Here is a 27,177-nt window from a genome sequence, read left to right on the forward strand (position 1 = left end):
CTTAATTTCATAAATTAATATTTTCACACGGCCTAGCACACGGGCGTGTGGCTTGGTCGTGTGACCCAAGTCAGAGAGTTACATGAGCTGGGACACAGCCGTGTGCCTCACATCGAATGCCCACACGGCCTATGACACATGGCCATACAGGCATGTGTCCCCTGCACCTAAGGAAAATTTTAAAATTTTGTGAAAAGTTCTTTATGTTTATGGTTTAGTCCCGATTCATTTCTAATGTGAATTTTGGGCCTCGATGGCTCATATAAGGGACAATATGAGTGATTATAATTAGTTTCCAATATATATGTTAAATGATATAAAATATTCGTATTTGATCTAAAAAGTTCAGTAATACTTCGTAACCCTGTTTCGATGACGGTTTAGGGTTAGGGGTGTTACAGTGATATGGTAAAAAAAATTGAAACTATTAAAATAAAACAATAAATATACCATTTTCAATCTTGTCAAGCTCTTGGATTTGTTCTTCAATCTTTTTTATGTCTACTTGTGATGATGATTTTTGAATCCAATCTTGAGTACGCACAAGAGCTTGTACAATTTTAGGAGTTAAAGAACTCCTATATTGATCAAGCACATGTCCCCTAGTGCTAAATGCAGACTCTGAAGCAACCGTAGAAACTGGTATAACTAACACATCTCTGGCCATTTTTGAAAGAGTGGGAAATCTAGGGCTACTCACTTTCCACCACAATAAAATATCAAAACCTTCAACAAAATCCTCATTAGCCTCAGCTAGATATTTATCCTACTCAGATGTTTTATCCTTACCACCATTTTCCAACTCACGCTTTTATACAAAGCTTGCATTTGCCTTTTCATTTTTTGTTGTGGTTCACCGAGAGAAACATGTGTTGGCACACTCGATTGGCTACAAGTACTATGAAGTGGAGGCTTATACTCATCAAACCATTCATACAAAGATTCCTTCAATTTTTGCATCATTTCACAAGTTTTTTTAGAACTAAACATTTCACTAAGTGCAAATTCAAGATACTTTAGTTTTTTCCTAGGATCTAAAACACAAGCAACAAACATAAACAAATTCATCTTATCAGTATTACCCTAATACTATTTAACTGATGGTCATAAACAAACATAAACAAACATAAGCAATACTCTTTCAATTTGATGGTCATAACATTTAAATCAACATTACTATTTAACTGAATATCTCGTAAAAGAATATCAATTTCAGAAAGCTCGTCAAAAAAATTATTGGACGTGACATATGAAGTGCCAGATATATGCAAAGTGACTTCATAAAAGTGTTCCAAGAAATCCCTCAAGTTTCTAACATTAGCCCAATCATCCACACTAGGCCAACCCTCTCCCCTTTCAAGTTCAGCCCTAAAGTTTGTATATTGCTCCTTAAATCTCTCAAAAGCTCTCTCAAAGTTCTGAGCAGCGTCTAACATTAAGTAGGTCGAGTTCTACCTAGTACAAACATCAAGACGTAACATCTTCTTGCACTCTATCTTTTCCACCACAACACACTCCTTAAACTTTTGTAATCTAGCTGGAGATTGTCTCACATATCTAACAGCCCCCCTAACATGTTCAACAGATTTATTCATTTCCTTTAAGCCTTCAACAAAAATTAAATTCACAATGTGTGCTATGTATCTCATATGAAGATATTTACCATTTTGAACTAAATCCCCTCGAGGGTTAAATTTCATTCTCAAATAACCAATAGCAACATCATTTGAACTTGCATTATCAATAGTAACAGTAAACAACATATCAATCCCCCCAATTCAACAAGCATTTCTCAGTCACCATCCTAATGGACCCACCCTTATGAGTAGAAATTGGACAAAAGTTTAAAATCTTTTTATTCAATTTCCAACAGTTATCAATAAAGTGAGCAGTGTTACACAAATAATTAACTCTTTGCAAAAAAGTCCATGTGTCAGTAGTTAAGCAAACTTTAGAACAAGAGCTTCTCAAAAGTTGTTTTATCTTAACCCTTTCATCTAAATACAATTGATAAACATCCCTAGTCACAGTAGTTCGTGAAGGAATATGAAACCTAGGACATGCCACAAACATAAATTCCTTAAAGCCTTCACTTTCAACAAACTTGAAAGGTAATTCATTAATCACAATCATTTGTGCTAATCCTTTCCTACATGCCTCTTGATCAAATCTCCAAGTTGAAAGATGCCCTCCCCCCCCCCCTTCAACTCCCTTTCTAGGTAAAACTAGTTGTACTTGACTAGTGTCAACAACATTACTAGGATTTTTCTTTCATGAACCAATATGATATTTCAATGACCCTGTACCATTTGTTTTCATATCACAACAAAATTCCTTTTGAAAATAATTACATTTAGCCTTACTTGCACCCTCACTATTAATAATCTTAGTGAAGTGAGACCAAACTTCTTAGCTTTGAGGAGTGACTTTTCTTTTCCCAGTAGTTCCCTTTTGTTTGGCTTGAAGCTCCAACTCTCGAATTTTTAGAATCTATCGAAGTAGGAGGTGTAACACTACCCTCAAAAGATGTTAGTTCGGAGGACATTCTACAAGAAAAAAAATTATAAAATAAATTAAAATACATTTACAATATTAAACATATTTTGATGTTGAGTTTTAGAGAAATAAATTACTGTTTGTTTTTTAATGTTGAGTTCAACATATACTATTACATATATATATTTTTTAAATAAACATAGAGGATCCTTTAATTCTATCAAAGAATAATAGATATGGGTCTTTAGTCACTATACTGCTTTTATCCATGTCTAATAACTTCTTGTTGACTGGTTCATCGTTCGCACAAGTGGATCAGCTAGACAAACTTTAAAAGTTGGACTTAAAAAAAATCATGGTGTGAAATAATAAACTAAATTAATATACTTGATAATAAGAAAATTTTGGATTAATAATAATACCTAATGATAAGCAATTTTTTTATTAAAAGAAAAGACTAATGCTTTTGAGCAGAAGTAAATGATCCATAACTCTTCTATCAATGTTTAATTTTCATCCATTGCATTAACCATTCATTTTCTTTTTATTTTAAGGAACCTTTCTTATTTTCTTTTTCCTTTTTTTTTTTTTGAAGTAGAAGTAACCATTCATTGTGTTTATTTATATTTCATGTTCATGCATTGCTTGTAAATTTTACATTTATCGTTTTAACATTTTATCGATATTTTATTTCTATCCATGACCTTTATTAATACATTTCATCAATTTAATTTTGTTTGAAAAAAACAAATATTTTATTTGAATTATTTTTATGTGAAATATGAAAAACTTGATATTAATAATATGAAAAGGTTGAAAATTGTACATAAAAAAAATTAAACTTTATTTTTAAAATAATAAAATAATTTTCTAAAATAATATTCTTTCAAAAATAACAAAAAAAATAACATTTAGTGTAGATGTTCTCTATATAACGTATCTTTGGAACAAAGAATCCAACCTTAAATTCTCAATGAATAAGTGGCCCAAGAAACCCAAACTTCAAAAACTCTTAAATAGTATCTATCATAGCATTAAACTTAGGGTCTGTTTGATTGAAGGAATTGATTTTTCGGAAAATCATTTCCAACTTTTCCAGCATTTGATTGGCGGAAAACATTTTCCATTTGGAAAATGAACTCCAAAACAAGGGAAAATGGGTTACATTTTAGGGAAAATGTCTTACCCTTTCAATTTCCGTAAGACATTTTCCGTGCTCTCCTCTCTATCGCCTCCTTCATTCCTTCCTTCATTTCCGGTAGAAAATTGCTTCTGTTTATCGATTTTCCAGTAACTTGTTTTTTTAATTATTCAATACTTGTTTTTTTAACACAATTACAAATAATTTATTTGATATTAATTTTTTTCAATTTATAACGATTAATATTGTAGCTTAATAATTGAGTATTATTATAAATAAATCATTGCAATATATGTAAAAATAATTTAAAATATAAAATTTATTAATATATATCAATATATGTAAAAATAATTTTTGGAAAATATTTCGAAATCGCCAAACAATTTGAAAATATTTTACACAGATTCAATCAAACACCAAAAAATATTTTCCAGTAAATCATTTTACAGAAAAGTAAAACATTTTCCCGAAATCATTTTACGGAAAATATTTTACTGGCAATCAAACAGACCCTTAATTCAACAAGCACCAGATGCAAAACTGAAACAGAAGGGCAGGCAATGGAGTAGAATCCTTGAGCATGACCTTGTCGAACTAAGAACAGCCTTGACTAGTAAAAAAAACGAATCAAGCACTCTCATAAATCAGCAGTTCCCAAACCCAGCAGTCTTCCATCCATTTACTGTTTTTTCTTTTCCCCAAATCCTATCTCATTTTCTTCTGTCAATTCGGTTCCCTCATTCTCCGTCCCCATAATCCATCACCAACAACCACCGCCCACTGGCACACTTCCATTCAGGTAACTCTCCCTTTCATTTTTTAGGCAATAACAGAGTAACCCAGGAGATATGTTCTTCTTAAGCAGACCTACAAACTTGAAAACAACTACAAGCATGAGAGGAAAAGCCTACCTCAACTCGCCGGTGATGGTGACCTGGTAGACGCCGGACGGTTCACGAAGGTGGCTGGCAGTGACAATAGAAAGATTTTGGGAGATTTCAATTAGGGATTTTGAAGGTTAGGGTCTTAGTTAGGGATTTTTTTATTTCTGTTGTGTGTTACTGTGTTTTAGTTTTAGATTTTTATTTTTATTTATTAAATTATTTGTAATTTTTATGAATGGGTTAGGTTGGGTTGGGTACTTGGGTTTATGTATATTAGATTGGGTTTATGTTGGATTGGGTTTGGGTGAATAGTGGGTTATTTATATATTATAATTTTATTTATTAAATTTTTTGGTTAAACCGAAAAAATTCGGTTAACCAACCGATTTCGAACCGAATTAACCGTTAATAAAAAATTCAAAAAATTATTAACCGGCCCCCGACCGAATTAAATCGGTTAACCGATCGATTAAACGAATTTGGTCAGTTAACAAAATTTTTTCGGTTTTACCTGAATTTTGCACACCCCTAATACTAATTCTATTTCACATTATAATATCATATTATACTTTCACACATATGCAATCCAGTCTTTATCACTAACAACCGGTCTAAATTGAATCAATTCAACTCTTTTCTTCACATCATCACATAACATATCCTATTTCAGTCCAGTTTAAGATCAATTTCATGATTATTTCAATTTACAATTCATCGTATTCAATTTAATCTGCTATCTCACATTATTTACCGAATCGCAAACAATTAATATTTCAATTACACATAATTAAAGTTATAATTCTAAATAAATAACAATTTAACACAAACATAGCGTATAAACTTACCTGGTCAAGATAACAAACAACCAACTCTCTAAGGACTAATTATCAAAATTTGTCATTTCCTAGTTATCTTCAATTTGGTCCAACTTCCAATCTATTCAATAATTCAATTCAATTGATCAACTTAAAATACATTATCAAAATCATTTTTATGCATATGACCAATAAATTTTATTTTACAAATTTCCCTAAACTTTTACACTTTGTTCAATTTAGTCCCTAAAACCGAAATTATTTAAAATTTCACATTTAACCTTAAATATCCAAAACCGATTCTAACAACACCTTAAATCAACCTTTACGCATTTGAAAATTTTACAAATTACATGTGAATTATGTATATTTTCATATTAGTCCGTAAGTTCAAAACTATCAAAATTCTTTTACACAATAGTCCTATTTAACAATTAAGTTAAAATTCATCATTTAACACCAAGAATATCAAAGAATTATTAATGACAAGTTTTAAAATCTTTAATGCTTTTACTGAATTAGTCCCAGTGTTAGCTAGATTACATAACAACGATCTCAAAAATATAAAAATTACTAAAACTGGATTAAAAATACTTACCATGCAATAGCATTTAGCTTTGGTTGAAGCTGAGGTTCAAAACGATGGTAGTTTTGGTGGAACAAAGGAAAAAACATGAGGAAGATGATTTTTTTTTCCATGTTTTAAATATTATTTAATATTTTAATTACTTAACTTTTATTTTATTTTAACTAAATTAATGGCATAAACCGTCCACCAACATTCAAAAGACTATAATTACCTTTTGATACTTAAAACTTCAATGATTATGCATTTTATTTAATAAATTCAATGGTGATGAAGTTTTGTATCTTTTACGATTTAATCCTTTTCCTTAATTAACTAGCCAAACATTAAAATTTTCAAACCAAACTTCAATATATCTATATAATAACTCTGTAAATATTTAATAAAATATTTACAAGCTCTATTAAAACGAGGTCTTGATACCTCATTTTCCAAAATCATGACTAATTGCTAAAATCTATTAAATCACGATTCACTATTATAATATATTTAACTTACAAATATTAATTAAATACATCTATGAACTCTCTCGTTAGAATTGTGGTCCCAAAACCATTATTTTCGATACCACTAAAAAACGGGTTGTTACATTTTCTTTTAATTTCTCTTCTCTTTTTTAGGGTTTCATATTTTCTATCTTCTTCCTTAGCTGTAGATTTAAGATTTCTACAGTTTTCTTCTTTTTCTTCTTGTTAGTTAAGTTAGTTATTACTATAGCTAGAGGTTATTTACACTTTCAGTCCATTTACTTTGCTTGCATTGACACTTTCATCTTTGTTTAATGCATTTTCAATTTTCTTTAGTTTTAGTTGTTAAAGCTTTTACCTTTAATGTTATTTGCTTCTTATTTTACTGTTAGATGCTATCTTTACTTTGCTTTTAAGTTTTCTTCATTAAAATCTCAACTTTTTATTTTTCATGAGCTTTCCTTTAATGGCTACCATGTTTATTACTTTAATGCTTGTTAGTTTAGTTTTTATCATGAGTAACTAAACTCCTAAAGGGTTGATTGATAGAGATGTGGGTAAGCTAATTTTTTATTAAGAGGATAAATTGCAATAAATTAGACTAAATTGAATGAATATAAATACTTAAGATTGATGACCCTAAGGGAATATTTAGGCAAATGAGACTGAGAAGAGATCTTGTTGAGCACCGATTCTTTTAACTTCGGGTTAGCTGGTGAGATCAAGAGATAAATCAAACTAATTTGTCTAACTTGATAAAGTTAAGACTGAGAAGTAATACAGAACCACTTTAGGAGTTTAAGCAATTTAGAACCTTAATTAAATGATTAGTGAATTACATCAAAGTCAACCAACCATTGTTTCTTAATTATTTGTGAATTTCGTAACATTTCATCCCTTATAGTTTAGTCCTTTAGGTAGTAGCCAATAGTTTAGTTTAATCACTCTTCATTTTATGATTTGCCATAATATAATTTTTAGCAATTAGTTGTTTATACTCTGCATGCTCTTAGCTAGGAATTGCTTAATCGCCTCCTGCCTTGGGTTCAACCCTTGAAGTACCCCGTGTTCCATCAGAACTATAAATATTACAACCAACACTGTATGTTTACACTCAAAACTCGTTCTTTAAAATAATTTTTATAAAATTGTTTGTTTTTGTGCACGTTGTATATAGGTCAACATACATTGGTCATTCAATGAATGAGTATGCCTACTATGTATTAACCCACAAGATTGGCCTCTAATGGCCTTCCTCTATCCAGGGCGTTGCTGTTACGGTCGTATAAAGTTTGGAGATCATAACCTAAGATTTTATTATACTTAAGTGTTGAAGATAATACAATTACAAGACACCAATAAAAGAAAAATAATTAAAACATTATATGAAACACAACATAAAATAATAACATAACACAAATAAATAAATATCAAAATCTATATAATAGGAATTATTAATATATAAAAATTAATAAAATATTAAATATCTTAAACACGGTGACACGAAATATAGGGATATGCAATGATTCAGGGATTGAAAATTGTAATCTCATTCTCTGAAGTACTCGAGCTTTTCAGATTAATTTTCCTTCGTCAGTACCAATTGACATAGATTCCGTAGTAGTTATAACATTAACATATAACTTAGCAGTACGCCAGTAGGAATGTTCCCCGAGTTAGAACTAAAGAGACCGGCACAAGTGTGTTTTACCACTCGGATGAACTCACAAGCGGCTCCAGGCAATCAAACATGTCGGTCGGAAATTCATCAAAGAAGCTATCAGGAGTTGCAGAGTTTCCTATATTTTCCTTCTTTCCAAGTTCAGCATCGCTGCCCTTTATTCCAGCTGATGGAATCTTGGTCAATGATATTGGTTTACTTTCAGATTCAGAAGCCTCCTGATTATTGAACATGGCGGCAAAGTTGAAGTCAAAGGAGTCTGGCAAGATGGGAAGGTCCACTTGTAGTTGCGGTATCATCCTAATCGGCTCAATGTCTAGTGTGGAAAGACCTGTTTCCATGTTCAGGAAATCTGGCTTAATTAGATCAGGTAATGGCACCAATTTGAATTCTTCCAAGTTTCCTGGAAAGAAAGGATGTTGATGAGATGATGATCCTTGCTCTAACGGGACACCATTGCTTGGAACAACCTGAAAACATATAACCAAGTATTCCGTTTATCACAGAAGCAAAAAAGCTAGCTTTGATTTTGTGTGTTGAATTATTAATTTACCTCCACCATTGGCATTTCATGGAGAGCATGATGGTCTTTCCCTTTACTTTTCGGTGTGTGCGAAATTCTCTCCAGCCGCTTTCGTCTAGCACTCCAGAAATTCTTCACATCATTATCTGTTCTTCCTGGTAAATGCCTAGCAATCTTGGCCCACTTGTTGCCAAATTCTGCTTGCAATTCTATCACCACCCTCTCTTCCTCTGCTGAAAATTTGCATCCACTAGGCATTTCCCGTTTTGTTTTTGGCAAGAAAAACGAAAAATGATTAATATATTTGGTGAAGGAATCCGAAGAAGTAAAGAGATAAAAAAAAGATGAGAAATTTACGTTTTCAAGTTGGGTCTAAGCTTGTTAACCCATCTAAGACGACAAGATTTTCCAGTTCTGGGTAAAAGTCCCATGGATCGAATGGAGCTCCATCCTTTTGGACCATATTTTTTCACGTAGTTCATTAAGATTTCATCTTCCTCACCAGTCCATGGCCCTTTCTTTATGAATGTCCCATCGCTTTGTCTTTCCATATTTCAAGAAATTCAAAACCCAGGTCACTAATTCTCATAAATTATCTGCTGTTGTTGTTGTTGTTTTCTAGTGACGGTTTAGACGGTTAATGGCACTCTCCGATATTCCATTATCCACTAACTAAAGCCCGCCTGTTTTCCCCACATTTCAAATCATGTTATGAAAATCACAAAACACCCCTGCCTTTATCCTCAAAATTACATGTAACCCCCATGTCACCCTCACGTCGTCATGGGACGCTACCCTCTCTAAGCTTCTCTTCATACTCCACTCCAATTCTTTGGAACGTGGCCAAACTAATCAGCACAGCAGAGAAGTTACAAGCAAGCAACAAAAAACTGATCCCACACCATTTTGGCAATGGAACTGGCTTCTCTAAGGGTGTGCACGAATGAAACCTGCTGGCAACAATCAATGTCACTGAAGAGCTTCCAAAGTTTCTATGCTTGATTCCCTTTATTCTGATTCCACGCCATCAAAGATACAGAATCGATCCAGATAGATTCAGTGAAAAGTATCAAAGTTGTGCAAGACAGCAGGGGGACCAAAATGGGTTGTCATGTTCATGTATTAGAATTATCTTTTCTTCTTGTGCTTAATTATTTTTATCATGTAATGTAATCATGTTGTGAAACCATAAGTCCATAACCAAAGTCAAATACTCAGGATATGGGAATTTTGATGGAATTTTAAAGTCCATCTTATTTATACACTCTTTTTTTTTTTTTTTGATAATGTTAAAAGAAATAAAATAAAAATAATTGAAAAATTTTCACATTAATTATTCCTCAAATTGAAGTTTTATTCAGTAAGCTCTCTTTCAAAGAAGACAAATGGCTTCAAATTCAATGTTTCAACATAAAACCAACAACTCCATAAGATATCAAAGCTAAGACAGTGAATTTTAATGGTTTTATGTTTAATACATGTTCAACAAACTTGATAAACATAGACACATCTAATCACTTGATCCTGTCTCACTAAGCAACGATGTTTTGGTAATTTAAATAACCCTTTTTTGGGCAAAAGAAAAAGAAGAAGAGTAAAATATGTTACAAATGAAACCTTAATTATCATTTGTCTAGCTTGTAAATACTGTCATCAACTTCATCTCCCACAAATCTTTTCCAAAACCAGTGTTCTTTCCACAATTGTTCCACTTTCTCGATTGGTACGTTCTTGGTCTCCGGCAAGAAGAAGTATATAAATAGGGTCATCAGAGCCACCCATCCTCCGAAAAAGAAGAAAATCCCTGCCTTCATGTGGCAAAGCATAGCTAGAAAAGTTTGTCCAATAAGAAAACAGAAGAAAAAGCTGACTGCTACTGTAATACTTTGGCCAGCTGATCGAACCTCTAATGGATAAATCTCACTAGGGACTAACCATCCCAAGGGACCCCAAGATAACCCAAACCCAGAAATGTATATACATATCAAAACTAGAACCACATAAGCACTCGCCTTGCTCAATCCACCATGATCACCTAATAAAGCTGTCATAAACCCTCCAATTGTTACTTGTGTTGCAAGCATTTGAATTCCACCAAGCATAAACAGTACTCTTCGACCTTGCTTATCGACTACAAACATAGATATGAATGTACAGCCAACGTTGAAACAACGAATCACAACTGCAGACAAGAGTGAAGAACTTTCACGAAGACCAATTGTCCTGAATAGTATTGGAGCATAGAATGTAATGACATTAATCCCTGTCATTTGTGCGAAAAATGGTATTGCTGCTGCCATTACCAGTTGAGGCCTATACTTTCTTTGTAGGATTTTCTTGAATGGGTCTTTGGTTGTTTTTGAAATAGAGCTTGCTTTGAGGAGATCATCGAGTTCTCGTTGAACATCATTGGTGCCTCTTATACGCTGAAGCACACGTGTGGCCTTTTCCAGGTTATTGTCTTTCTGAATCAAGCTGTTTGGTGTGTCAGGAAGAATAATTGCACCTATAGTCAGGATTGATGCTGGAACTGCAGCCATGGATAGGGAGATACGCCAGCCCCAACCGCCGTCAATCTTTTCAGTGCAAAAGTTGATGATATTAGCTATTAGTACTCCGATGCCAACTCCAGTGTCAAAGATAATATTCATTGCTCCTCTGTGTTTAGGTAACGCCATTTCAGAGATATAGAGTGGGATCGACTGCAAAGCAAGCAAATGGAGCATAAATAACAAGCAGATAAATATTTAGAGTCATGTACGTAACTTATCATTGAACATGTTTTAACACTATATTCTGTCACAATCTTGAATTAACAGGAGTTGATCATCTGGTTTGCTTAAAAAAGATCATATCTCTATACTAAAGGGAAAAATAGAAAAGGCCAACATAGACCATTGATTACAAGATTCATTGTCATCAGTAAAGCTTTCTTTTTTCACCACGTCAATGAAAGACAATTCTTAACTGCTGTTACTAGTTACTACATATTTTACGGTAAAAGTACCATAGAGGCCCCTGTAATAGGAGTCGAATTGTATATTGTCCCATTTGCTCAAAATATGAGCAAATTAATCCCTATAAGTTAGATAAAAGAGCGAAGTGGTCCTTCTGTTGAAAATTCCATTCATTTCTGCTATTAAAAATTGGTCTCTATACATGAGCATGAGGTACACATGACACGCCATATCTCATTGTCTAATTATTCTGTCAACCACGCCAGTTTGTAACAATATAAATGGATAAAATTTTTAATAGAAAATACCAATTTGCTCTTTGACCTAATATAGGAACTAATTTACCCAATTTTTAATAGAAATGGCAAGATACAATCTAACTTATAGTACATGCCTTCATGATATTCTTACCCATATTTTACTCGTTTCTACCCTCCTTATTGCAGCATTTTCTTTGAATTCAGAAAGTAAATTTGCCATCAAACTTATTGTTTCAGTCCATTTCGACAAGATTTTGCATAATAAGAAGAAATAACAAGGTGCTGAGCAAAAACTTCAATATATATATATATATATGACAAAGTAGATTACAGTACCTGGTTGCCAAATCCAAGTCCAATTCCAAGAAAAAGACGACCAAATACAAGCATGTAGAGATTAGAAGCAGCGCCACCAAGGGCTGAACCAATAAGGACAGCAACCCCTGCTACAAGCATCGACGCCTTTCGTCCAAAGACTCGAGTCACAGTAGATGCAAATAAAGAAGAAACAAGGCCAGATAGGTAGAGTGAAGATGTAAACAAGGTCAACAGTTGGCTATCAAATTTGCAGTAATTGCTAATCTTGGTACCTTCTTTCATCCTTCGATACACATACGGGAAGAATTTTTTGAGGAAAGGGTCCATAGAGGTTACTCCCCCTTCAAAATCAAGGTCAGATAAATGGTGTTAACGGCGGGAATTTACACATGAGAGCATCCGAAACTTAAATTGACTGAAATAGTAAGTTAACCCATAGCCCAAAACCAGACTGACCTGAAACTCCAAGATCATAACCAAAGATAAGTCCCCCCGAGGCAGCCACCACACATGAGAGGACAACAAGCAGGGTAACCTTGCCATTGTATTGCCCTCTTTCACCTGGTATCCCCTCTGCAAACGCCATACCTAAAAGTAACCTCTAAGCTGATCACCATACAAGGGGGATATTATAAGTGTATGAACAACAGTGGTAGACCCTACTTACTAAAAAGAAATCACTAGTGGAAGACTTTGTACGCAAAATCTCCATTTACGTGTGGACCAAAAGGAGTTGTGGAGTTTTTTTTTCTGTCGAGTGGGGTTGAACAACATTAAAGGACATAGAGATGTGTTTTCTAAAACAATGGTTCAAGCTATATAACCAGGGAAACTATATGTATATATGTACACACATTAGGTATGGTTTTAATATGCGTTGATTTTTTACCTTAAAAACAATCTTATTAGAGATTATGCAATCGCATGTACTTTGAAACTGGTTAAGTCTTATGGGCCCAACACTTGTTTAATCTCACAGCTTAAGGTCAAATTTGCTAGGCGAAAGTGGAAACCTCCACGGGAGGAGTTGACAAATTAAGGCCCAGTACAACTGAACTAGTGGGGTATTCAATTGGTTGCTTTTTCTTTTCTTTGCTATGTAGCTTTATGTTATACTTTAACTAATTGTTGACTAACTTATGAACAGTTTTGAATGTCTTCACATTGGACTTTAAGAAAGTACTCAAGCACGAGGACACTAGCTTGCTCCTTGTTCATACTGCTCTTCTTTCCAAGCCGTTATCATATGCGTCATTCCTGGATGATTTCGTATCAGTTCAACGTCACTCTCCTTGTGTGAAAACTGATCTCTTATGACCCAAATGATATGAACCAATCCATAACCAGTACAAAGAGGGGTTATAATCTGACGAGGATCAGTGGATTCGAGGTGCAATATTAACACATACCTAGATGAACTGCTTGTCATGATGTGGCACAAGCTAAACATGGAATCTATCCAGATAGATTCAGTGAAAAGTATCAAAGTTGTGCAAGACAGCAGGGGACCAAAATGGGTTGTCATGTTCATGTATTAGAATTATCTTTTCTTCTTGTGCTTAATTATTTTTATCATGTAATGTAATCATGTTGTGAAACCATAAGTCCATAACCAAAGTCAAATACTCAGGATATGGGAATTTTGATGGAATTTTAAAGTCCATCTTATTTATACACTCTTTTTTTTTTTTGATAATGTTAAAAGAAATAAAATAAAAATAATTGAAAAATTTTCACATTAATTATTCCTCAAATTGAAGTTTTATTCAGTAAGCTCTCTTTCAAAGAAGACAAATGGCTTCAAATTCAATGTTTCAACATAAAACCAACAACTCCATAAGATATCAAAGCTAAGACAGTGAATTTTAATGGTTTTATGTTTAATACATGTTCAACAAACTTGATAAACATAGACACATCTAATCACTTGATCCTGTCTCACTAAGCAACGATGTTTTGGTAATTTAAATAACCCTTTTTTGGGCAAAAGAAAAAGAAGAAGAGTAAAATATGTTACAAATGAAACCTTAATTATCATTTGTCTAGCTTGTAAATACTGTCATCAACTTCATCTCCCACAAATCTTTTCCAAAACCAGTGTTCTTTCCACAATTGTTCCACTTTCTCGATTGGTACGTTCTTGGTCTCCGGCAAGAAGAAGTATATAAATAGGGTCATCAGAGCCACCCATCCTCCGAAAAAGAAGAAAATCCCTGCCTTCATGTGGCAAAGCATAGCTAGAAAAGTTTGTCCAATAAGAAAACAGAAGAAAAAGCTGACTGCTACTGTAATACTTTGGCCAGCTGATCGAACCTCTAATGGATAAATCTCACTAGGGACTAACCATCCCAAGGGACCCCAAGATAACCCAAACCCAGAAATGTATATACATATCAAAACTAGAACCACATAAGCACTCGCCTTGCTCAATCCACCATGATCACCTAATAAAGCTGTCATAAACCCTCCAATTGTTACTTGTGTTGCAAGCATTTGAATTCCACCAAGCATAAACAGTACTCTTGACCTTGCTTATCGACTACAAACATAGATATGAATGTACAGCCAACGTTGAAACAACGAATCACAACTGCAGACAAGAGTGAAGAACTTTCACGAAGACCAATTGTCCTGAATAGTATTGGAGCATAGAATGTAATGACATTAATCCCTGTCATTTGTGCGAAAAATGGTATTGCTGCTGCCATTACCAGTTGAGGCCTATACTTTCTTTGTAGGATTTTCTTGAATGGGTCTTTGGTTGTTTTTGAAATAGAGCTTGCTTTGAGGAGATCATCGAGTTCTCGTTGAACATCATTGGTGCCTCTTATACGCTGAAGCACACGTGTGGCCTTTTCCAGGTTATTGTCTTTCTGAATCAAGCTGTTTGGTGTGTCAGGAAGAATAATTGCACCTATAGTCAGGATTGATGCTGGAACTGCAGCCATGGATAGGAGATCGCCAGCCCCAACCGCCGTCAATCTTTTCAGTGCAAAAGTTGATGATATTAGCTATTAGTACTCCGATGCCAACTCCAGTGTCAAAGATAATATTCATTGCTCCTCTGTGTTTAGGTAACGCCATTTCAGAGATATAGAGTGGGATCGACTGCAAAGCAAGCAAATGGAGCATAAATAACAAGCAGATAAATATTTAGAGTCATGTACGTAACTTATCATTGAACATGTTTTAACACTATATTCTGTCACAATCTTGAATTAACAGGAGTTGATCATCTGGTTTGCTTAAAAAAGATCATATCTCTATACTAAAGGGAAAAATAGAAAAGGCCAACATAGACCATTGATTACAAGATTCATTGTCATCAGTAAAGCTTTCTTTTTTCACCACGTCAATGAAAGACAATTCTTAACTGCTGTTACTAGTTACTACATATTTTACGGTAAAAGTACCATAGAGGCCCTGTAATAGGAGTCGAATTGTATATTGTCCCATTTGCTCAAAATATGAGCAAATTAATCCCTATAAGTTAGATAAAAGAGCGAAGTGGTCCTTCATTGAAAATTCCATTCATTTCTGCTATTAAAATTGGTCTCTATACATGAGCATGAGGTACACATGACACGCCATATCTCATTGTCTAATTATTCTATCAACCACGCCAGTTTGTAACAATATAAATGGATAAAATTTTTAATAGAAAATACCAATTTGCTCTTTGACCTAATATAGGAACTAATTTACCCAATTTTTAATAGAAATGGCAAGATACAATCTAACTTATAGTACATGCCTTCATGATATTCTTACCCATATTTTACTCGTTTCTACCCTCCTTATTGCAGCATTTTCTTTGAATTCAGAAAGTAAATTTGCCATCAAACTTATTGTTTCAGTCCATTTCGACAAGATTTTGCATAATAAGAAGAAATAACAAGGTGCTGAGCAAAAACTTCAATATATATATATATATATGACAAAGTAGATTACAGTACCTGGTTGCCAAATCCAAGTCCAATTCCAAGAAAAAGACGACCAAATACAAGCATGTAGAGATTAGAAGCAGCGCCACCAAGGGCTGAACCAATAAGGACAGCAACCCTGCTACAAGCATCGACGCCTTTCGTCCAAAGACTCGAGTCACAGTAGATGCAAATAAAGAAGAAACAAGGCCAGATAGGTAGAGTGAAGATGTAAACAAGGTCAACAGTTGGCTATCAAATTTGCAGTAATTGCTAATCTTGGTACCTTCTTTCATCCTTCGATACACATACGGGAAGAATTTTTTGAGGAAAGGGTCCATAGAGGTTACTCCCCCTTCAAAATCAAGGTCAGATAAATGGTGTTAACGGCGGGAATTTACACATGAGAGCATCCGAAACTTAAATTGACTGAAATAGTAAGTTAACCCATAGCCCAAAACCAGACTGACCTGAAACTCCAAGATCATAACCAAAGATAAGTCCCCCCGAGGCAGCCACCACACATGAGAGGACAACAAGCAGGGTAACCTTGCCATTGTATTGCCCTCTTTCACCTGGTATCCCCTCTGCAAACGCCATACCTAAAAGTAACCTCTAAGCTGATCACCATACAAGGGGGGGATATTATAAGTGTATGAACAACAGTGGTAGACCCTACTTACTAAAAAAGAAATCACTAGTGGAAGACTTTGTACGCAAAATCTCCATTTACGTGTGGACCAAAAGGAGTTGTGGAGTTTTTTTTTCTGTCGAGTGGGGTTGAACAACATTAAAGGACATAGAGATGTGTTTTCTAAAACAATGGTTCAAGCTATATAACCAGGGAAACTATATGTATATATGTACACACATTAGGTATGGTTTTAATATGCGTTGATTTTTTACCTTAAAAACAATCTTATTAGAGATTATGCAATCGCATGTACTTTGAAACTGGTTAAGTCTTATGGGCCCAACACTTGTTTAATCTCACAGCTTAAGGTCAAATTTGCTAGGCGAAAGTGGAAACCTCCACGGGAGGAGTTGACAAATTAAGGCCCAGTACAACTGAACTAGTGGGGTATTCAATTGGTTGCTTTTCTTTTCTTTGCTATGTAGCTTTATGTTATACTTTAACTAATTGTTGACTAACTTATGAACAGTTTTGAATGTCTTCACATTGGACTTTAAGAAAGTACTCAAGCACGAGGACACTAGCTTGCTCCTTGTTCATACTGCTCTTCTTTCCAAGCCGTTATCATATGCGTCATTCCTGGATGATTTCGTATCAGTTCAACGTCACTCTCCTTGTGTGAAAACTGATCTCTTATGACCCAAATGATATGAACCAATCCATAACCAGTACAAAGAGGGGTTATAATCTGACGAGGATCAGTGGATTCGAGGTGCAATATTAACACATACCTAGATGAACTGCTTGTCATGATGTGGCACAAGCTAAACATGGAATCTATCTACTTAAAATTGTCACTGACCAATTTTAAGGTGAAGAATGGTCAAGCATATGTATAAATGAGATATTGTAGGAATGTAATAGTTATGATAAATAATTTAATTTATTGAATAAAATATATAAATAGTAATATTTTATTGTTTGGTTAATTACAATAATATTGAGGGTAGATAAGAAATAGATTGAAAATTACCATTTTCCTAGAATTTAATTTCACTCCAACTAATCCATTTCTTCCTCTGATTAATCCTTTCCTTTTCTATCATCTTTTATTTTTTATAAGGTAAAGTTACTTTGTCATTTATGTTTGAAATATTACGTTTTAGTTATTTATGTTTGAAATGTTACGTTTTAGTCACATACGTTATCGTGTTGTGACATTTTGGTCATTGAGTTGTTAATTGCCGTTAACTGTATAACGGTTAGCTGACATGACATATTAAATAATCATTTCAAATAAAAATTTTAGATTAATTTATACAATCGGTCCCTATATTTTTTCATTTTGAGTTATTTAATTTTTTTCTTTTATGTTCTTTTAACCCTTTTTTTTTTCTTATTTTTCATTCTTTTCTGCTTCTCCCTTTATTTTCCTCCCTTTCTTTTAATGTAGTTTTTCTATGTTTTCCACTTGTTAAAACTAGTCCACAAGCTCGCCTCACTCGAAAAAATTTAAATTATTCAAAAAAATAAAAATATTGAGATTAGTTTTAACAAATAAAAAACATAAAATATGGGGACCGATTGTATAAATTAACCTAAAATTTTTGTTTGAAATGATTATTTAACGTGCCATGTCAGCATACTGTTACACTGTTAACGGAAATTAGCTGCTCGGTGACTAAAATGTTACAACGCGATAACGTAAGTAACTAAAATATAACATTTCAAACATAAGTGACTAAAATGTAACCTGAGGTGAACAAAAATGACTGGTTTAGAAGTTTACCCTTTTTATATTCATCTTCCCTCCCTCCGTATACGTTTCATGTTTCCTCTCCTTCATATCTAAAACTTTTGTATTTTCAGAAGCAACAACATGATTTTCGGTGAAAGAGGTGCCATGTATGGCCGCCGGCCACGGTTGACCAAAAGCTTTTCAACTCCGAAAATTCACCTCAAACATAAATTAAATTCAGTAAATTAAAGACAAAGGCTAAATTGAAAATCTTAAGACTACAAAATAAGGATCGAATTGAATCAAGTTTTAAACCTAATAGACTTCATAAAAAATATCCCAAAAGTCAGGAGCCCAGCGTTTCGCTTTCAAAAAAAGGTCTTCCAGCGTCATTTTCCCTTTTTATGTTTATCACTTTTCCTTCTAATTGCTCTACCTTTTTCTTTCTTTTCAATTTTCCTTTAAAATAAATAATAATAGAAATAATAAATTTAATTCTGTACCCACCACCACATTTGTTTGACAAAATTTTAAATATTATAAAAAAATTATTATTATACATTTATAACAACATACGAGACATTTTTAATAAAATTTATAAATGCAATTTCATTTATTAAAAATATTTTTATTTTAACAAAATTTAAACATTTTATTGAAATAATATCTTAACTAAATGTATTATTTTTATTTCAGTTGGGAGTAAAGTTAATTTACTAAAATTCAAGATAAAACTTTTGTAAAGAATTAATTTAATAAATAGTGCATGGTTGATGTTATGAAGATAGAAAGAAAACATAAAGAATGGACTTATACACAACATTAAACATAAAGGGAGGGAAAAGAAATGGCATAAAAAATGAGGTGATAAAAAAAATTGAAGTATATTGATTTGATAAGGAGTAATTGGGGCACTAATTTGGGGTTAATTTGCAAATAGAGGAGAGAAGACACTTGTCCACCAACAGAAAGAGGTGGTAACATGAGTCGGACGATGAAAAGGGAACACCCTTGGGACAACAACCCATTGCCACACGACGGTGGCTTGAGAAGGCAGGACTTGAGTTGCTTTGTGGAATAAAGAAAGAGAGATGAAGAATTGAAGATTATGACTTCCTCTGCAACTCTGGGGTTGCTTCATTTATTTATTTATGGGTTCAAAAGTTCGTGGATCTTGAATCCAAACAAAATTAAAACACTTTCAAAATGTATGATCTTCATAAATCACATGTCTGCCTCCATAAAATTACATTATGATTATCATTTTCTACTAAAAGATAGCTCCAATCTTAGCAAGATTACGCATGCCCACATTCAATCACTCCTCTACTGCATCCCTTTCTTGTCATGTGCTACACCACCCAAACCAACTAGGCGCATACCATTTCCCAATTACATAGTTTCAAATATATAAACAAAAATATGAGATGTATAAAATATTTTATATTTAAAATATTTTTAAAAAAAATCCAAATGATTACGTATCTGCTAAGCCTAAAGACAATAGAGAATGTATGTAAGTGTAAAGCCTAAAGGCGACAAAAAGTGTGCATAAATGCAATGCCCAAAGGGAACAAAACTCCAAATATACATCACATCTCCCGAATGCATTATAACCTCTATCGGCATGTCAATCATATCCTAATCATTTCCCTAATACCTCGTTTGGTTACTAGTTTCATAACATGAGGAAAAAAACTTATTTATTACATATGTATTATAATAGTTAGTACAAATTTAAACTTGAAATTAGAAAGACGAGTAATAACTCTTGTAAAAAAAAAGACCTTTTCAAAATAAGCGAAAAATTTTCCTTCTCTTTGCTAAAATAAATCACGAAAGCAGTAGAATATTACCAATTGAATTAGTTTCTTGTTAACTCATATACTAAAACATATATAAAGAATAATATTCCTACCCAACATAGCATAAACCTACTAGGGTACATTATAATCATAAATATTCTATATCAATTACGACCAATAACATATTCATCATTGACATAGAGATATATTTAGAGTGTACAGATTTCAAAATATGTTTAGACAATTCATTATTTAGTTATACATATCACCACATAAACTCCACGTTTTAATGTAGGCCATATGAACATATTCTTTGGTTTCATTATGGATTCAAGCAACAAATCGTTTATTAATTAGCTTGCATATGGCCTCAAATGTATATCTAGACAATTCCTATTTGTATGACCACACATATTTCTACTTACTAAGTCCACATTTTTTATTTATCAACAACTTGTCATATTAACAAGTTAATTACCGGCATTACATTTCCCACATTAATATCACATGACAACTAAATTTCCATAACACATTGTTAGTTAATATGACATTTCATAACTAAACATTTTTCAACTTATCAATGACTTATTTCAACACTTTTAAACCATAAAACTGGCACATATTCATTACAAAATCATTTTCACATTTATAACACAAATTTATTATTTCTTTAAACATATTAGAGTAAGAAAAGTATGAGAACCCAAGGGTACTTACCTTGGATGCACTTATGCTTAAAAATCAGGCTTCTATCCTTTAGCTTCAAATTTCATTTCTCAATATTTCTTCATAAATTTAACAAAATATTAGTATATAAGCTTTCCAAGCTTTCTTATACAACAAGCTCAAATAAAGCCAGGAGAGGTGAAATCACCATTACTAACATTATATAACCTTTCTCTCTCTAGTTTCAATTCTCTTTTAAAAACTCGTAAAACCTTAGCTGAAAATAGAGAGGTTAAAGGTGGATTAGTTTCCCGGATTTTAACAAGAGCTCAAGGTTTGAGTGTTGAGTTTTTATGAGATTAAAATAAATCAAAAATAGAATGAGAGAAAATTTTCTTCTCCTTTTAGGAAACTCGCGACAACAAGGAAGAAGAGAATTATTATTTTTGCACTTTTCCCCCTCTTTTATTCCATAAAAAAATCTAAAGTCAAAGTTCGAGACTAACTTAAATTTGTGATCTACAATTCATCTCATCATTTTATTCACATCGAATAGTCTCAATTAATTCCATATATCAAATATCTTATCAAAATAATATTCGATCAAAGTACTCTTATAAAGCAAAATTACTTTTTTGCCTCTTAACACGATTTCTTCGCAAAATTATGTAGTCATCACACTCCAAGCTCACAATTCGTATTTAACTTTTATTATAAATTCTTGAGTGGTGAAAATTATACCTTAATTTATAACTTAACCCTATACCTTAAACTCTTTTCCAAATTAGTTCAAAAGTGATTTCCATCACACCAATACATATTCCAAATCATTCTAAAGTCAAAAGATTACTGATAGCTTATATTTTCTCTTTTGATAAAATTTACATTTTAATCCTCAAACTTTTCTAAAGTTATAATTTAATCCCTTTTCCACATATTCAAATACACAATTCTCTACATTAATTTTCCATATCAAATATCAATTTTACTTTCATAAAAATTCTCTATCAACTTATTTTCCGATTTTTCTCGAAATTTCACTATTTCCAATCCCAAGACCGTACTAGATGTTTTATCTGAAATTTTGGGACATTACAAGATGATATAATTGAAAGCCTTTGGTTGTAATACGTAACATTTTTTTTTTTTTCATAGTATTTCTTTCATAGGTCAGATGGCAACATTACTAGCAAAATTAGTAAATTGATGTTTTCGAGTAGCGTTAAAATTCATAGCCCATAACACGTATCTCATGATGTAACATAGTATGCTTATATTAAACCTGCATATCAACGCCGAGCTAAGTGCTAACTTTACCTGTTGAATTGAACCCTAATCGAATATAAATTTATCTTCATGAATGTGATAGCGAATCTAGAAGATGACTGTCTTTAACGAACAAATTCTCATACTTGTGTTCTCTTAAATAAAGAAACCTTGCAATCCTTCCAAATTATTTGATCCTATAGCTTAGAATGTATGTGGAGACTGGTACCTCCAGTATCTTGAAAGTTGATGTAACTGGAGAGTGCAGACGTGAGCTTCCTCAAATCATCAGTCGTGTGTGCTGCACTCAAAGCGATTCGCAACCTAAACAAAGTTTGAAGTGAAATGACAAAGTCAGTCCACATTGAAATGAACATGTTTTCCATCATCCAGGCATGATTCAGAACATCCACAATGAGTTAAGCCAAAGGTTTGGTAACCTTATACGCTACATTCCTGACTTCACAGGAGGTTTAAACTAGAAGTGCCCAATGTATGCTACTAATTAGTAGACGACTATGGGCAATGTTTCCACAAAACTGAAACCAACAAGATGGATGATAATAATAAACTGCAACAAACCTGCAAGAGTTGGGGGGCACTGTTGGTGGTCTGATTGCAGTGACATGGAAACCAGATTTCAACAATTCCCTGTTCATAAGAGATGGAACAGTTAGAAGCAATATGAAGAAATTATTAGTTACTCACAGCCATAAAGGGTGATTGATGAACCCCAAATTGTTGCCTATTAATCGGGTGTTCACCTTCACCAGGAATCAAATCATTGTTGTACCAAAAAAAGAAGGGTGATGGATGGGGATGAGAGAAGAAACCTGCTAGCTTTCAGGGCTTTCTCTTCACTTCCTACAATAAGAGATATTATCGGGCTGGAAATGGCAATTCCAGTCAAAGCACGGAAATCCTCCACTCGGTTCCAAAGTTCTCGTCGACGCCAGGTCTCTCTTTTTGCCACAATAACAGCAGCTGCTAAGTTGTATTTATTTTGTTAGCAAGAAGGCAAATGCTACAATTACATCTGCGGATAAGGCAAAAAGAGAATTCATTTCTAACATTGTACATTATATACTCAACTCCATCTCTTTATTTCCTAGAAGTTAATTCTCCCTCACTACTTCTTACAGGGATCATTACTTGAACAGAAATAAATCCTGTTAGTGGTAATAATTAATAATATCAAAATATGATGTCAGTCCCTGTACTTTGATAAAGTATGAGATTTAATTCCTGTACTTGAAAATTAAATACTCAAAACACTTTTTCGATATAAAATTTCAGTCCAATCATAGACACTGTCAGTATTTTTCTTCAAAATTTGCCTACCATCAAGTATGTTTGGTGAGTTCATAATGATTTGCTTTTGAAGTTGGTACTAATTGCATGAATGTATTGATGGCAAATTTTGACAGAAAATACTAACAGTGTCAACGATTAAAGTACAAAGACTAAATCTCAAACTTCATTAAAGTATAGGGATTGGCAGCATATTTGGCCACAAGATAAAGAAGAATGTATCTGATTTCACTGAAATCTACTGGTACAATAGTAAGGATAATAACAAAAGGAATAGGTCACACTGAAATAATGCTGAATTTTACCATGCCCAGCAGCAGCTATAGGAACTGGTGTGGCAGTAGAAAATATGAAAGAACGGCCCCTTGATTGGATAAGCTGTTTCCACCTTTTGCTGTTCACATGGTATTCAGACTGGCATGACTAAATATGATACATTCACATAAATCACATGAAACATTCAATCAAGATACATGCTAAAATACACATGTATTTTGGTGAGTTAGTATATATTAGATATAGATGTGAAGGAATGTTGAAGTCAAAATACATTGTGAGCTAACATATCTTACGGGGTAACATCATGAACATATCTATGTAATTTTGAATTATGCCAGGGTGTAATTTGAAAGCATATTTCCCCATGAAAGGACACAAAATAAAAGTTTTAAATTAGCATTAAAAAATTAGACAAAGAATCTAATTCTTAAAGGTATATAATATAGTCTATTATTTTTGTAGTTATCATATTATTCTGCAAGCCTACAGATGGGATATTTAAATGCTATAAACAGCATAGACCCAAACATCACAAATCTATAAACCTTTACATGTCTAGATGATTTTAAGTCAACAATAGCTATGTTGTCTATTATTGTTTTCTCAATGCTGCTCTATGGCCTTTTCCTATTCTTCTCCACACTAAAAGAAGAAGAAGAAGAAACTATTACCTGCAGGCTATAAATCCACCATGACAACCTGCTGCCTTGCTCAAAGTTCCAATGCATATATCAACATCTCTTTCACACTCAAATTCCTCAGCCACTCCTCCACCACTGTTGCCACAAACAAACGTTCCATGTGCCTGAGGAGCATACAAGCAGCACTTCTTAGATATTGATGGCATATACTAGAGATAAATCATGTAAATAGAAAGAAGCTATCTTCTGTATACCATGCACAAGCTCAATGTTGGGCAGTCTAGTGACCGAGAATACGTGGAGAATACAGCACAAGATCAAGTTCATTCTCTTAATTTAGATTTTTTCTTTTTCTAGAATGAATGATATGGATTGTGCTCTCCAAAAGGACAAATTCATGATAGATTCAAGGCCTACATTATATCCTGCAAAAAGGTACTATAAAGTAGACACCTAATATCATCCTGCAGTTCTGTATATGCAAATGCAAACTTACGTCATCGATGACTAACAACAGATTATGCTTCCGCCGGAGCTCTACAAGCTCCAGCATAGGTGCAAAGTCCCCATCCATGCTAAACAAGCTGTAGAAGAGAATATAGAACAAATAATACCAGTTAAACAAACAGATAAAGAAATTGGGTTTTCAGCCATACAGTAGTAAGTTGCAATATATGGTAGTAAGTTGCAATATATGGTAGAAAGTACATCATTCATAAATGAATGCAGTTGCAAAAATCTAGTTATATTCATAAACATGTATTTCATTGGTAAGATGCAAAAAATGCAAAGTATAGTTATTTGCAAATGTACAATATTCTTGGACATCCAGAAAAAAAAAAGCATGAAAATGCGGAAGAAAGGTTGGCTGTTACTTATTTTTATAGGATAGAGAAATGACAATGTAATGAACATCTGTAGAAACATGACTAACCTATCGGTCACAACAACCTTTTTCTTCATTTTGCAATTTGATCTGTCAAAATCCAAAAAAATTGCCATTATGCAGCATGGTTAGAGAGAAAGTCCTAGAAAGAGAATGATTATCAGAAGAATCTATGTGAAAAGTAAAAACCTACAACAGTGCGCGGAGATGGGACATGTCGCAGTGTTTATATACAAAGAATTCTACACTTCTTTGTCTTTCAGCAAGACGAATACCATCAATTATTGATGCATGGTTTAGTTCATCAGAGAAAATGGCAATCTTTTCATCCTTCACAGGCACGTTGCCTGCTGCAAGGAGGGATGCAAGGTTTCCAAGTGCTACCATCAATGCCATATTGGCTGAAAACCCTGTAGGACAAAGAAGACAGTCCTAAAGCATAAACTCGGAAGAAAAAAACAAGCATCAGTCTTCAGAAAAGTTTAGAATAGAAGAATATTTATGGTTAAAAGAATAAATACTGAAAGAACAAGAATATCATACTGAATATAATCCACGTAATAGCTCATGGGTTTAAAAACTACTTTAGAATTTATAATCAAAATCTAGACAAAAGTACCACTAGCATCATTCGACCTTTATCATTAAGTATCATTTTCCAAACATATTCAAGCACCTAATGAACTGAGCATACAACAAATGGATTAAAAAATTCAAATGTAAACAACTGCACATATAAAGTCTTATCCTAAGTCTATACCTCCTTCTTCTTTAAGCTTGCCAAGCTTGACTCCAGTAATCTATGGTGGTAAGTGTATCCGCAGATTAACGGAGAGCCCCTAGGGCCCATTCCGTAATCTCGAGCTGCCTGTTGCGAAATTAAGTTAGCAAAAGAAAATTACTTAAACAACAATCATGGCAGATACTTGTCCAAGAAGTCAATCTTGAAGCAAACCTCTGCTGCAGCTCTTCGAACTGCTGGATGTGAACTCAAGCCCAAATAATCATTTCCAGAGAACAAAAGTAGCCGCTTGAATTGCTGTTGGCTCGTGCCAAAAGTATCATCAGCTAAACATTCTCCATGAACAATCTCATCTCCTATAAGCCCAATGAGCAAAGTTAATAAGCAAAAACTCAAAAAGCTTATCTTGTTTTATTGGAGCAAAGTTCACTCATTTCCCAATCAAAAAAGAACAAAAAGGGTTATTGCATCTACATTCATTCGGTAATCATTTATCATTTCCATAATTATAAAAGCAAAATAAAAGAGAATCCTTTTTTTTTTGTTCGAAAAAAAATACCTGAACTTGGAATCTCAAGAAGCCATTTACGGTAAGTGGGTTCAGAAATAGAGACATTGACAGAGGAACGATCCCATGGTTGCATTTCGTCGAACACCTCGTACTCTTCTTTACCGGAAACTCCAGTATTGTTCATTTGCTGTTGTTCGTTGGGAAGGTAAAGGGGTCTTAAAGATCGAAGCAATTTCAAAGAGTCGAGCTTCGAAAGCGCTTCTCCGACCCATTTGTCCCATAAGTTGCTAACCTCCATTTCCCGCAGCGAAGAAACCAATGCTGTTTCGAGGGATAAGAGTGGCATAAAATGGTAGGTAAAATAGTCCAATTACCAGCTACCGAAATTGGTTTGATAATTTTACTAATATGAGGTACACACATGCATACCAGCAAATAATTAATTTTTTAAATTTTAAATTTTTAATATATATATATATATAACTTATTTTAAGAAGTAAAATTCTAAAAATTTATTCAATATTTTAATTTTAAAAATTTAATTAATTGCTAATGTGGCATACACGTAAATTGTTATGTGGTCGTAAATTTAATACACATTAACATTTTTATCTATTTTGAAGTGATTATCAAAATGTAGGTTTAAT

At 33.4% G+C, this 27,177-nt stretch overlaps 3 protein-coding genes across 5 annotated transcripts; all 3 read right to left on the reverse strand.

Moving 5' to 3' along the window:
- Positions 1 to 8,096: 8,096 nt before the first annotated feature.
- LOC105788591 (transcription factor DUO1) lies at positions 8,097 to 8,851 on the reverse strand. The gene is made up of 2 exons (XM_012615543.2): positions 8,624 to 8,851; positions 8,097 to 8,540 (listed from the first exon to the last, which is right to left on the reverse strand). Exons 1-2 carry the CDS (start codon positions 8,849 to 8,851, stop codon positions 8,097 to 8,099), a joined length of 672 nt encoding a protein of 223 aa, XP_012470997.2.
- A 1,175-nt stretch (positions 8,852 to 10,026) lies between these two features.
- Positions 10,027 to 16,845, reverse strand: LOC105788589 (hexose carrier protein HEX6). Of its 3 annotated transcripts, none has more exons than XM_012615542.2 (4): positions 16,735 to 16,795; positions 12,585 to 12,716; positions 12,147 to 12,469; positions 10,027 to 11,295 (listed from the first exon to the last, which is right to left on the reverse strand). In XM_012615542.2, the coding sequence occupies exons 1-4, from the start codon at positions 16,778 to 16,780 to the stop codon at positions 10,219 to 10,221; spliced, it is 1,578 nt and encodes a 525-aa protein (XP_012470996.1). In that variant the 5' UTR covers positions 16,781 to 16,795; the 3' UTR covers positions 10,027 to 10,218. The 3 variants fall into 3 exon arrangements, with proteins under 3 accessions (XP_012470996.1, XP_052483375.1, XP_052483376.1); XM_052627415.1 differs by lacking the exon at positions 12,585 to 12,716 and adding an exon at positions 16,522 to 16,653; XM_052627416.1 differs by lacking the exon at positions 12,585 to 12,716 and having other exon boundaries at positions 16,522 to 16,845.
- Positions 16,846 to 22,147: 5,302 nt separating this feature from the next.
- LOC105788592 (8-amino-7-oxononanoate synthase) lies at positions 22,148 to 26,907 on the reverse strand. Its single transcript, XM_012615544.2, has 11 exons — positions 26,579 to 26,907; positions 26,233 to 26,375; positions 26,038 to 26,145; positions 25,471 to 25,709; positions 25,326 to 25,367; positions 24,888 to 24,975; positions 24,422 to 24,555; positions 23,777 to 23,865; positions 22,994 to 23,144; positions 22,743 to 22,811; positions 22,148 to 22,484 (listed from the first exon to the last, which is right to left on the reverse strand). Exons 1-11 carry the CDS (start codon positions 26,874 to 26,876, stop codon positions 22,358 to 22,360), a joined length of 1,488 nt encoding a protein of 495 aa, XP_012470998.1. The 5' UTR covers positions 26,877 to 26,907; the 3' UTR covers positions 22,148 to 22,357.
- Between the last annotated feature and the right edge of the window lie 270 nt (positions 26,908 to 27,177).

This window comes from Gossypium raimondii, chromosome 2 (assembly GCF_025698545.1).
Source record: "Gossypium raimondii isolate GPD5lz chromosome 2, ASM2569854v1, whole genome shotgun sequence".
Classification (NCBI taxonomy): domain Eukaryota; kingdom Viridiplantae; phylum Streptophyta; class Magnoliopsida; order Malvales; family Malvaceae; genus Gossypium; species Gossypium raimondii.